At 37.3% G+C, this 13,651-nt stretch overlaps 1 protein-coding gene across 14 annotated transcripts in view; it reads left to right on the top strand.

Annotated features, from left to right (window-relative positions):
- Positions 1-13,651, top strand: part of CDC27 (cell division cycle 27) — a 67,771-nt gene that overhangs the window by 40,197 nt on the left and 13,923 nt on the right. For 8 of the 14 annotated variants that reach the window (XM_074020052.1, XM_065531807.2, XM_065531806.2 and 5 more), the window contains 6 exons: positions 1,770-1,869; positions 3,175-3,382; positions 3,586-3,758; positions 6,325-6,477; positions 7,865-8,073; positions 12,391-12,508. In XM_074020052.1, coding sequence (XP_073876153.1) covers positions 3,196-3,382; positions 3,586-3,758; positions 6,325-6,477; positions 7,865-8,073; positions 12,391-12,508 — 840 coding nt within the window. In that variant the 5' untranslated portion in view covers positions 1,770-1,869; positions 3,175-3,195. The remainder of the gene's footprint in view (positions 1-1,769; positions 1,870-3,174; positions 3,383-3,585; positions 3,759-6,324; positions 6,478-7,864; positions 8,074-12,390; positions 12,509-13,651) is intronic. The other 6 variants (XM_074020054.1, XM_074020050.1, XM_074020049.1 and 3 more) reach the window with 1 other exon arrangement.

The raw sequence follows: 13,651 nt of genomic DNA, 5'->3' as shown, positions 1-13,651 counted from the left end.
GTATTTTTGGTAGAGACGGGGTTTCACCATGTTGGCCAGGATGATCTCGATCTCTTGACCTCATGATCCGCCTGCCTCGGCCTGCCAAAATGCTGGGATTACATGCGGGAGCCACAGTGCCGGCCACATGGCCGGCCACATGACTGACCTTTACAGCATGGCCAGCCCCCGTCCAGAAACTACCTAGGAGTTACTTCATTAGCATAAATTCAGGCAGGGTCCCAGGAGCTCGCAATGAATAACAAAGACTTCCCTGTCACTTGAGGAATTCCAAGAACTTAGTAGATCTCAGGAGCCTGGGGCGTGGACCAGACAGATTCTTTATTATATAACACTCAAACACCTACACTGAGCAGTTTCAACTGAAGAGTCCAGGGAAGCCCTCTGCAGATCTTTGTAGGTCCCCTCTTCGTAGCCTGTTCTTCTCTCTGGTGCTCTGCCTTCAAATTCTGGCTGCTTTGACTTTTCTCAAATCCTCAACATTTTCTTTTCAACACACTGGGACCACTGAGCTCTATTTGCATTCTTTTTGCCTGCACGGTGGCCCTAGAGCTGTCCTCAGAAATGTTTTGCCTATTGTCCAGTGTCTGAAAACCATTGTTCCATATATTTGGTTCAGTTTGTAGTTATCTGAAATGGGAGAATAAATGTATTCCATATTACTCTGTCATGACTGGCAGAAATCTGTTCTTTCTATTTAGAAAGTTCTTTTAGAGATTGTTAGAATGGCGTAGTACTTTTAGCTAAGTCATCCAAAAAAGGTTGTGTGTCATTTGCTCCACATAAAGTGAAGTCTGATTTTGAACTTTGGAAGCCTTTCATTATCAAACTCCTAGCTTATGAGATGCAGATTAAAAGGATTCATGTGTGTGTGTGAGACATAGACACACATGCATATATAGAGGTATGTATACATATTACATATGTACATATCGTAAAAGATGAAAATATATATCTCTTTTTATTTTCTGAAATTCTTTGACCCAGACTCAGGTAGCTAGTAGGATTTCCCATAAATTATAAAGTTTAGATACTTTAGTCCATAAGTTTACCCACTGTCAATTCTCGATTGTTTCAGATTTTAGGTTTGCTTGCTCCTAGGATTGAAATTCTCATATCTCAGGGTTTGCCTTTAAAGTGAAAATGTACAGAGGCTCCTTTTGCTTTAGACAGAATAAACCTTTGATGTAGTTGTTTGAATTTACAGGGAGATGACTTCTCAAATATCATTTTTTCTAGTGGTATTTGTTGACAGATACCCCACAATTAGACTGTTTGCCCAACTGTCTTTTCTTTTTTCTCTAATTTGTTGTAGTTGCAAATGAAGGGTAAAAATAATTGAGTTATAGATGTGCTTATCATTTATTGATCCAGAATTTTATGAGGATTATTTTTAGTTCAAATTAACAATTTCAGAGAGAGTGAAGATCTGTGCTGTAATCTTTACTATTTTGTAGTAACGAGTCATTTTATTTTTATTTATTTTTTATATGAAGGAAAGTTTATTAAGGAGTACTGACTTATGATCATAAGCTGAAGTCCCACAAGAGGCCGTCTGCAAGCTGAGAAGCAGGAAAGCCAGTCTGAGTTCCTCATTTTTAAATACTGTGTTTTCATAGAGAAACCACGAAAAGAACTGATCAAATTCGTCAACTTTAGAGTACTTACATAATTAATGTGTATTTTTTAAATATACCTGAATTGAAACAACGGTTAATGGTCATAAATCAAGTAAAATATTAATGTCTTCCTTTATAATTTTTTTTTAGTACAACACCTCAGGTATTGAGCCCCACAATTGCATCTCCCCCAAACGCACTGCCTCGAAGAAGTTCACGACTCTTTACTAGTGACAGCTCCACAACCAAGGTAATTTAAAGATTTCTGTATGTCACGTTTACTTAATGCTTCCCCTGCTGAAATTTCTGTTCATTGATGACTCCATTCCTAAAAAGTTAATAAAGAGACTATTTCAAGTTTAAGAATGTTTTAAGTTAGAGGGACATCTATAATTTTTGTGAAGTTAATTAGTCCTTTGGTAAATATTATATAATATTCTTTTTCAATTAAAAAATTTTTTTTCTCAAGTTAAAAATGACAGGAATAATCTTGAAATGGCAAAATTATAGTAGTGGACAACAGATCAGTGGTTATTAAGAGTTAAGCCTCTAGGAGGGATGTTACTATTAAATCAGGGCACAAAAGAATTTTGTTGTGGTGGTACAACTGTGCTGTATCCTGATTGTGGTGGTTGATTACACAGATCCATTCACATGATAAAATTTTATAGAACTATGCACACAAACACACAGTTTTATGTAAAAACTGATGAAATCCATATAAGGTCTTTAGTTGATAGTATTGTACTAATTTCAGTTTCCTGGATATGATGATATACTATGGTTATGTCAGATATTATTATTTGCGGAAGAGTGAGTCTAAAATTATTTGAAAATAAAAGTTAAAAAAAACTGGAGACCTGGCAGATGCAGTGGCTCATGCCTGTATTCTTATCACTGTGGGAGACCAAAGTGGGCCGATCAATTGAGGTTAGGACTTCGAGACCAGCCTGGTCAACATAGCAAGACCCCATCTCTAAAAAAAAAAATGAGCTGGGATGGTGGTACTCTTTGATCCCAGCTGCTTGGGAGGCTGTGGTGGGAGGATCGCTTGAGTCTGGGGAAGTCAAGGCTGTGGTGAGCTCTGATTACATCATTACACTCCAGCCTGGGCAACAGAATAAGACCCTGTCTCAAAAAACAAAACAAAGGCCAGGTGTGGTGGCTTATGCCTATAATCCCAGTTACTTGGGAGGCTGAAGCAGTAAAATCACTTGAACCCGGGAGGCAGAGGTTGGGTTGCAGTGAGCCAAGAATTACATCTACTTATTTTCTTACTTTTAAATAATAAATGAGAGTTTGATATACTTTCACAAGAGGGCTACACTTAATGCTGACACACCTTAATCACTATCAGTTAATGTAATTTATGTTCAGAATTACTGTGTTTAAAATTAAATGACTTTGAAGACCTTTGTTTTTATAAACTCTTCTGAAAAAAATATAGAATTAATCAAGATTGTACATTTATTTTATATCTAATACTGGAGAAAGGGCTGAGGAGAATTCTAAAATACATGAGTATAACAAGTGTGAAATTTCCCCCCTTTTACAGGAGAATAGCAAAAAATTAAAAATGAAGTTTCCACCTAAAATCCCAAACAGAAAAACAAAAAGTAAAACTAACAAAGGAGGAATAACTCAACCTAACATAAATGATAGCCTGGAAATTACAAAATTAGACTCTTCCATCATTTCAGAAGGGAAAATATCCACAATCACACCTCAGATTCAGGCTTTTAATCTACAAAAAGCAGCAGCAGGTCTGTTTTAAATGCTTAATATTATCTTTATATTTTATTATGTACTTATTTTAAGTAAATTTCTTTATGTTCATTACAGTACCTTCATTGTTTTCTACATAGATGTTAGAATTTTTAATAGATTAGTTTGTAATTACCTTTTCTAGAGAACCAAACTGTTTTATTGCATTTTTTCCTTTGTTTACTATATTATTTTCTCCTAGAAGGTTTGATGAGCCTTCTTCGTGAAATGGGGAAAGGTTATTTAGCTTTGTGTTCATACAACTGCAAAGAAGCTATAAATATTTTGAGCCATCTACCTTCTCACCACTACAATACTGGTTGGGTACTGTGCCAGATTGGAAGGGCCTATTTTGAACTTTCAGAGTACATGCAAGTAAGTATAAAAATGGTTATATGTGCCTTTCTAGGGATAATTTCAATTTCATTAAAATAAATTCCCATGCTTGAGAAGGCTAGATCTAAAAGATCAGTATTTATTATATAATGTCTATATATTTATTTTGTCAGTATTTATAATGTATAGATACAGTTCTTTCTTGTGTTACTTGTGTTAAGGAGTAATTTAAATTCTTTGCAACTTCTCGGAATAGGTTTGTCATCTAGACATTCTTACGTAGACGTAGACTGTATCCTATTCAGTTGTATCTGAAAATACATATTTACCATGTAATAGGATTTATATTTTTTCTACAATATACAGAGTTAATTACTGGGATGAATTTTTGACATTAAATATGTTTTATAAACTTGAAGAATGCTATGAAGAAAATTGTGTTTGAGGACACAATGTCCTTATTACAAGGCTTTTACTCTTTGGATTTTAATTAAATTTGTTGCTTAAGTTATCTGTCTATACCAGAAAAGGAGAGAATGATTAACCTAAAGTCAAAGAAAATTCTAATTCCCAATTTAAATTACCCCTCAGTTCTTCCCAAAGCATTTTCTCCACCCCCAACTTAAAAAAAGAAACCTTTTAGAAACCTATATATTAATAAAATATTTCTAATATGGATTAAAGTTCATATGATTCGTTTTTTGCTTAATTTGCTTTCAGTTCATTTATTCAGTATATATTTCTGTGCATAAGATATCCTGGACTCTCTTCTAGACTCTGTATTACAGCTAGTCAGACAATTTCTTGCCTCTGTGGAGCTTACATTCTAGCAACAGACAAATTGTAAGCCAATAAATGTATAAGAACAAGTAGCAATAAGTCATGAAGAAAAATGAAGCATGGTGAGGAAACTGGGGGACAATGAAATATGGTGTTTTTGTTTTGCTTTGTTTTTGTTTTTATGCCCTCAGAGGGAAGGTTACTCTTCCCTTCATGATCCATGCAAAGATCTAGAGGAAAGGTGTTCTTTGCCACAGAGAATACATACAGAGGATACCTATTCATATAACTTAATTTTGAATAGTACAGAAAAGAGAGTTGAAGACAGAAAGTCTTATTCATTACTAGAAAACCCTATGGTCCTTTATTGGTATGTAGCATATACACAGACAGACAAGAGCTGTGTTTGGAAAAGCCCTTTAAAAAATTATTTCTAATTTATTGTTTCACAGCTACTTTAACATAAATGAATTTTATTGTTTCCCCTAGTTACAGTGGTGACCTAAATATTTAACTAAAGAAAACCTGTGTTTCAACTTAATTTCATGAGTTTTTTCCCATTTTTCTTTTTGTCAATGCCATAATCATTTTTCAAAGGAAGCAACAGATTCTGAAAACTTTGAAACCGTATATTTGGCTGATAGGTCTTTTATCTTGTTACCATGCCTACATGAAAATCTTGGCCAGAGGTGATGGCTCAGGCCTATAATACCAGCACTTTGGGTGGCCAAGGAAGGGGGATCACTTGAGCTCAGGAATTGGAGACCAGCCTGGCCAATATAGTGAGACCCTGTCTCTACAAAAAATGAAAAAATTATCTGGGTGTGGTAGCACTTACCTGTGGTCCCAGCTACTTGGGAGGCTGAAGTGGGAGGATCACTTGAGCCCTGCAGGTCAAGGCTGCACACTTACCTTTACAACTTTTAAGAGATTGCAAGGAAGTTACAAATCATTAAGCTATTCTCAGATATCATATGGCCACTTCTTGGCATTAAGCACTCAGTTTTAAAATGCTCTTATTTTCTGTCATATTCATTTCATTAAGAACAGTCCAGATATTCCTTATTCTAAACTAAACTGTGAGAATTTATTTTCCTTTCTTTTTTTTTAGTACGTAGACCTTTTCTGGCAGCTGAGAATTTTGAACTTGGTAAATTGATAAACTAGGAAACTGATTTTATATAACCTAAATCCTCAAACTTTAGAGGGAGAGAAACACAGTTCTGGGAGCTGTGAATGTGATGAGGAAAAAAAATGATCAGGCAGCTGAGGAGAGACCCTGAAGTCAAGAGAGTGCTGCAAAGGAAAGGGTAATTAATAGGTAGGGCCTATAATTCCTAGCAGACACAATATTGGTGTGTGTATTCAGGCCTCAATAGGATTGATAACCATAGGATTGATAGCCATCTTAACCTGTTTTTTCCCTCTAAATTTTCTAGCACAACCTCTCAATAAAAAATAGTTCAAAAAAATCACTTGGAAATGTGGTTTTTGAGAAGGAAATGTTGACTTTTCTTTTGAATTGTAGCTTTGTATAGATTTCTCTTCTGTCTTTTTGGTGGAAACTCAAATTTCCCTTTCAAAGTTCATGTTTTTACCATGACTTGTGTATAAATACTAGGTTGACTGTCAATATGGTTACATCAGTATTTGACCTGCCATAGTAGATTGCTCAATTTGTCCTTGTGTTAATACTCATTCACATAAAAACCACAATACAAGGCAGCATTTAGATCCTGTGAAGATAATGACAAGGGCTTTCCCTGTGTATATATATATAAATTATATCAACTTATTTTCTTTTACTATTTTTTTTTTATTTCAGGCTGAAAGAATATTCTCAGAGGTTAGAAGGATTGAGAATTACAGAGTTGAAGGCATGGAAATCTACTCTACAACACTTTGGCATCTTCAAAAAGATGTTGCTCTTTCAGTTCTGTCAAAAGACTTAACAGACATGGATAAAAATTCGCCAGAGGTATGTTAACCAAAATACTTTGCTTATATAGTTACCTTTTTGATCACCCTCAACAGATAGAGATGAACCAAACAATTCAAACACCATTCAGTGTCACCTACAAGTATTTCTTTTTTTTCTCTCTATCTAGTCAGGGACTCAGAGAGGAAGAGACAGTCCTAGAATGTGCGGTGCAGATTCACAAATAGAAAAATCACAAAGCAGAAGTTTCATTCAGGATTTATCAAGATTTGACTACGTTAAGTTAGCTGTTGTCACCAAGATTAGAGTTCATCGAGCAGAAGTTACATAGATTGAAAAACTTAATAATTTTAAATTAAAATAAATTAGTATTGTCATTGTAAGACATAGGTGCAATTAATTTCCATGCTCTAATCTTGTAAGATTGTATTTCATTGCATTTCAAAAATATTTAATAATACTTTTGTAACATATCTAAGCTTAGAATTAAATACAGTCAATTCTCATTATTTGCAGTAATTCTGTAGTCAACATGAACACCGAGTTAGTGCTACTGAACCAATGTTCCTAGGAGTGATGGAGGGTTTGAAACAGAGATAGATTGTGGATTATAATCTTGAACCCTAAAAACAACTCATCCTGGTAGATCCTATTTTCTTTACAAAAGAGAGAATGCTGCTGGGCGTGGTGGCTGACACCTATAATCCCAGCACTTCGGGAGGCTGAGGCAGGCGGACTCTTTGAGGTCAGGAGTTCCAAGACCAGCCTGGGCAACATGGCAAAACCCTTCTCCAGAAAAAATACAAAAATTAGCCAGGTGTGGTGGCTGGCGCCTGTGGTCCCAGCTGCTCGGGAGGCTGAGACAGGAGGATCAGTTGAGCCTAGGTGGCGGAGGTTGCATTGAGCCACGATCACACCACTGCCCTTCAGCCTGGGCAACAGAACAAGACCAGATCTCAAAAAAAAAAAAAAAAAAAAGAGAGAGAGAGAATGAGGTTCAGAGGTGACTTGCCTGAAGCCACCCTACTTAAAAGTGCCAGCATTGGGATTCAAATTCTGTCCAGCTGTCACCAGAGCCAAAGCTTCTTGCACTACACTAAACTACCCCACAGAGTTTCTGTCCCCTGGTCATCTCTGCATGAGAGCTAAAACAAGAAGGTAGAGTCACATTGTTCAACCTCAAATGAGAACATACCTTTTGATGACCATGAAAGCACTACGAGTATCGATTTTGGTTTTATAAATAAATTTTGGCAATCAGACAAATTCACAAATATGGAATCTGTGAATGATTAGAATTGACTATCTACTGAAGCTCTATTTTTATCTTTCTGTTCTAAGTTGAGGCATGATTTTAGTCATAGATTTGGTTTTAGAAAAAAATAAAATTTTAATTCTGTTTGGTTTTTGTTCCCATTTTTTTAAGGCCTGGTGTGCTGCAGGGAACTGTTTCAGTCTGCAACGGGAACATGATATTGCAATTAAATTCTTCCAGAGAGCTATCCAAGTTGATCCAAATTATGCTTATGCCTATACTCTGTTAGGGCATGAGTTTGTCTTAACTGAAGAATTGGACAAAGCATTAGCTTGTTTTCGAAATGCTATCAGAGTCAATCCTAGACATTATAATGCATGGTAAGTGCTAATGAAGTGCAAAGACAAAGTCTTACTGATGGTGCTGGCACTCACTAATTTTTCTTTTTAGATAGCGCTTTATTGTCGTGAATTTGGTTACTAATACTTAGGGATGGGGCATACTGGTCAATAACTTCTCACTAAAATGTTTTCTTGTGAAATGTATGTCTTTATCAAACTCTTAAATTAACTAATGATAATAGAATACCAGATCCTTATACTCAACAGTTTCAGCCTTCTACCAAACTTTTGCAGATACTGTAGTTGTTTTTTGTTTGTTTGTTTGTTTAATTTTGTTACTTGATTTGTTACTCTTATAACACCAAAATGGTGATTGGGACAAAAAGTGCTTGGGAAATTGGAAAGGAATAGCATAATTCACTTATTGGATAATAGAAAAAAACATTGAAAACATTCACTAGTTGCTGCTTTCTGACAGTGTTCCAGTTTATTGAGTTACTATTAAGAACTTAGTGTACCCTTTTATTTAGCAGTGTCTCTATTTTACTTTTTTGTGCTTGTGTATAAGTAGACACATAGGAAATTACTACCTAGGTCATATTATTATCAGCTGAATAAGATATGGAAAAGTTTGGTCCTATTTCTGCCTCAACACCATACTTACTGTTGGCATTTATTGTATTTTTCTGGACTGACTGAATAGTTTAAATATCAAGAGAAAGTATAATTCTGAAGTCATAATTTTTGGTCTTTTTTTGTCATATATGGTTATCTTTGGAGTTAATTATAGCAGTTGAGTTTTATCATTCGATTTGCTTCTAAATCTGAAGCATTATATTACTAAAACATTTTTTGATTTGTGAATATGTTGTTTAATGGGTTATATCTCATTTTACAGTAGTAGTTACATTGCCTGAAAGATGACCAAAAAAATAGTGCTAGCTTTTGCTGACCAATGTAACAATCAACTTGCCAATACTGCCTTCTCTTCCAATAGATACGTTCTCTGTAATATTTTAAGAACTCAGTTCTTAATAAGACTTGTGTTGTTTTTTATTTTTTCCCATGTCTGGTTGATTCTTGTGTTGTTTTTTTAAATGTGTATGGTCTGTTCAGCTGTTTTGCAGTTAGTCACATTCTTAAAAAACTTAATCATATCAAAAATTGTGTTTAAAGGAGGATTATTCAGATTCGCAAGCTTTTACTGGGAGGAGTTTAAATGCTGACATATTTAGGTAACTCTAAATACTGAGCAACTTTATTCTAACTACAAAATAGCCTTTCTTTTGTTTTCACTTTCACTATCATTAGCATAGTGTTTAATACCTTTTCTTCATCTATAACACAATTATAATGATATATAAAGCCACTCAAATAAAGCAGATATGTTGTGCTTTTTTCTTATTCATTTGGTGCTTATTCCCCTTCATCATCATCATCATCATCTAGTTATGGCCGTGAGAAGTCTCTGTAACAAACCATCCACGCTATGTTCATTTGACATTTTGAAAATTCAGGAGAAATACCTGCGTATTAACCTAATACACTATTACATAGCCTTTAAAAATTGTAATTTCGAGGTCTATAAGTATAGGAGCATGCTTTTGATAACAGTAAGTGGGGGAGAAGGAAGCCAAACATGACACTATGTATGCTGTAATTATAATAATATAAAACAGAATGTGGAAATAGCATTGTTAGGAGTTCAGCCTTTAGAATCATTAAGGAAGAACCTGGTTAGAATCTTTATTAGCTGTATAACTTTAAGGAAGTTATTTAACTTCTCTAAGTTTCAGTTTCCTTATTCGAAATAAGGATGATAATGGTACCTATGATTCCTCCAGGGATTAAATGAGATAATTTAGTAATGGTCTTGTCACACATGTAATAACTACTCAGTAAAAATTAGCTGTTAAATCTAGAATATGGCAGGTATGGTGGCTCATACCTGTAAGCCCAGCACTTTGGGAAGCTGAAGCGGGAAGATTACTTGAGACCAGGAGTTCGAGACCAGCCTCGTCAACATAGCAAGACCCCTTCCCTAATAACAACAACAACAAAAAAAAAATTAAGGCTGGGCGTGGTGGCTCATGCTTTTAATCCCAGCACTTTGGGAGGCCGAGTCAGGTGAATCATGAGTTCAAGAGATCAAGACCATCCTGGCCAACATGGTGAAACCCCGCCTCTACTAAAAATACAAAAATTAGCTGGGTGTGATGGTACATGCCTGTAGTCCCAGCTGCTCAGGAGGCTGAGGCAAGAGAACTGCTTGAACCTGGGAGGTAGAGGTTGCAGTGAGCCGAGATTGTGCCACTGCACTCCAGTATGGTGACAGAGTAAGACTCCATCTCAAAAAAAAAAAAAAACAGTCAGACATGGTGGTGTATGCCTGTAGTCCTAACTACTCAGGAGGCTGAGATGGGAGGATTGCATGAGCCTGAGTTCAAGGTTACCTACAGTGAGCTATGATCACGCCATTGCACTCCAGCCTGGGCGACAGAGCAAGATGCTGAATTAAAAACAAAAAAAAACTGTATGGGTTTAGGGGTGTGGTTTCTTTTTTCCTTATTATCATAGTTTGATTTGATTTGATTTGATTGTTTTTGCTTGTAAAAGTGACTCTTTAAACTGTTTTAATGGTCTGGGCATGGTGGTTCATGCCTGTAATCCTAGCGTTTGGGAGGTCAAGGTGAGAGGGCTGTTTGAGGCTGACTTTGAAACCAGCCTGGTCAACATAGTGAGACCTTGTCTCCACAAAAAATTAAAAATATGTTAATATAAGAAGGCTGGGGGCGGTAACTCACACCTGTAATCCCAGCACTTTGGTAGGCTGGGACAAGTAGATCACTTAAGGCCAGGAGTTTAAGACCAGTCTGGCCAACATGGTGAAACCTGGTGTCTACTAAAAATACAAGAAAACTAGCTGGGCATGGTGACACATGCCTGTAATCCCAGCTACTTGGGAGGCTGAGGCACCAAAATCACTTGAACCCAGGAGGCAGAGGTTGCAGTGAACTGAGATTGCACCACTGCCCTCCAACCTGGGTGACAAAGCAAGACTGTCTCAAAAAAGAAAAAATATAGGCCAGGCATGGTGGCTCACACCTGTAATCCCAACAGTTTGGGAGGCCGAGGCCGAGGTGGGCGGATCACCTGAGGTCAGGAGTTCGAGACCAGCCTGACAAACATGGAGAAACCCTGTCTTTACTAAAAATACAAAATTAGCTGGGTGTGGTGGAGCATGCCTGTAATCCCAGCTACTCGGAAAGCTGAGGCAGGAGAAATGCTTGAACCTGGGAGGCGGAGGTTGTATTGAAGCGAGATCCGCGTCATTGTACTCCAGCCTGGGCAACAAAAGCAAAACTCCATCTGAAAAAAATAAAAATTAAAAAAAAAAACAGCTTGTCGCCGTGGCTCACGCTTATAATCCCAGAACTTTGAGAGGCCAAGGCCGGCGCATCACCTAAGGTCAGGAGTTCAAGACCAGCCTGACCAACATGGAGAAACCCCGTCTCTGCTAAAAATACAAAATTAGCTGGGCGTGGTGGTGCATGCCTGTAATCCCAGTCACTCGGGAGGCTGAGGCAGGAGAATCGCTTGAACCCTTGAACCTGTGAGTGGAGGTTGTGGTGAGCCGAGATTGCGCCATTATGCTCCAGCCTGGGCAACAAGAGCGAAACTCTGTCTCAAAATATATATATATAACAATATTATATGTGTGTGTGTGTGTTTGGGGGTGTGTATGTGTATGTATATATATATGCGTGCCTGGGCAACATGGCAAAACCCCATCTCTACAAAAAATTAAAAAATTAGCTGTGCCTGATGGCGTGCACCTGTAGTTCCAGCTACTCAGGATGCTGAGGTGGGAGGATTGATCACTTAAGCCTGGGAGGTCGAGGCTGCAGTGAGCTGTTATTGAGCCACTGCACTCCAGCCTGGGCAACAGAGTGAGACACTGTCTTTAAAATGTAATAATAATAAACTGCTTTAATGGCTAGGCATTGTGGTTCATGCCTGTAGTCTCAGCTACTCTGGAGGCTGAGGCTGGAGGATTCCTTGAACCCCGAAGTTCAAGGATGCAGTGAGCTATAATTAGCCCACTTCACTCCAGCCTGGGTGACAGAGTGAGACCCCAATTCAAAAAAAAAATTTTTTTAATTAAAAATAAGTAAATAAAATGCTTTAATGATTTTTATCATAACTGATATTTTTTGCCTCCTCTCTAAGACCACCAGTATTGTTCCACTGGTTTATTAAAATGCCAGATTCTATACTTGTTCTTTTACTAATTGAACTAAATTAGCAACCTAAACTTTATATTTTTAAAAATTATACTTTGTTTTATATTTTCAGGTATGGTTTAGGAATGATTTATTACAAGCAAGAAAAATTCAGCCTTGCAGAAATGCATTTCCAAAAAGCACTTGATATCAACCCTCAAAGTTCAGTTTTACTTTGCCACATTGGAGTAGTAAGTAGCTTTCTAAACATTAATACTCTTATTAATCTCCCTTTTGAAATATGTTTGTTATTGATTTAATTGCTATGATAAAAATTGGTCCTTTTTTGTGTTGAAACAGTATTCTGGAGTCTATTACAACCAAAAATACTACCCATTTGGCTTAGCATAAAAAAAAAAAATCATAGAATTGCCCTTATACCTTGCACAAGTCACTTCATTGCTCTGAGCTTCTATTTTATGAATGTCATGCACTACTTGCTTACCTTATAGGGTTGTTCTGTGACTCAAGTAAGATGTCTCCTGGCCGAATGCAGTGGCTCATGCCTGTAATCCCAGCACTTTAGGAGGCCGAGGCAGGTGGATCACCTGAGGTCAGGAGTTGGGGACCAGCCTGGCAAACATGGTGAAACCCCATCTTTACTAAAAATACGAAAATTAGCTAGATGTGGTGGCACATGCCTGTAGTCCCAGCTACTCGGGAAGCTGAGGCAGGAGAATTGCTTGAACCCAGAAGGAGGAGGTTGCCATGAGCTGAGATCGTGCCACTGCACTACAACCTGGAAACAAAGCAAGAATCTGTCCCCCAAAAAAGAGAGATACTTCCTATTTTTGAAAGCATGGGCTAATATTTAGCTCCTAAGTAGTTTTTTTGTTGTTTTTTGTTGTTGTTGTTTGTTTTTTGTTTTTTGTTGTTTTTTGAGATCTGTCACCCAGGCTGGAGTGCAGTGGCCCAATCTCGGCTCACTGCAAGCTCTGCCTCCCAGGTTCACGCCATTCTCCTGCCTCAGCGTCCCAAGTAGCTGGGACTACAGGCGCCCACCACCACGCTTGGCTAATTTTTTGTATTTTTAGTAGAGATGGGGTTTCACCACGTTAGCCAGGATGGTCTGGATCTCCTGACCTCATGATCCACCTGCCTCGGCCTCCCAACGTGCTGGGATTACAGGTGTGAGCCACTACGCCTGTCCTTAAGCAGGTAATATTTTAAGGCAAATGGTTCCCTGTGTTTTTTAAGCCTCTGAGTAACATAGGCATGTTGTTACTAATTAAAATTCTTATAAGGCAATATGCACAATCATTTTTATATTCATATATTTTAAATATATCTGGTAACAAATTGTACTTTGGCTGGGTACAGTGGCTCATACTTGT

Source organism: Macaca fascicularis, chromosome 16, assembly GCF_037993035.2.
Source record: "Macaca fascicularis isolate 582-1 chromosome 16, T2T-MFA8v1.1".
NCBI lineage: Eukaryota > Metazoa > Chordata > Mammalia > Primates > Cercopithecidae > Macaca > Macaca fascicularis.
This window is presented reverse-complemented; position numbering and strand designations above follow the sequence as displayed.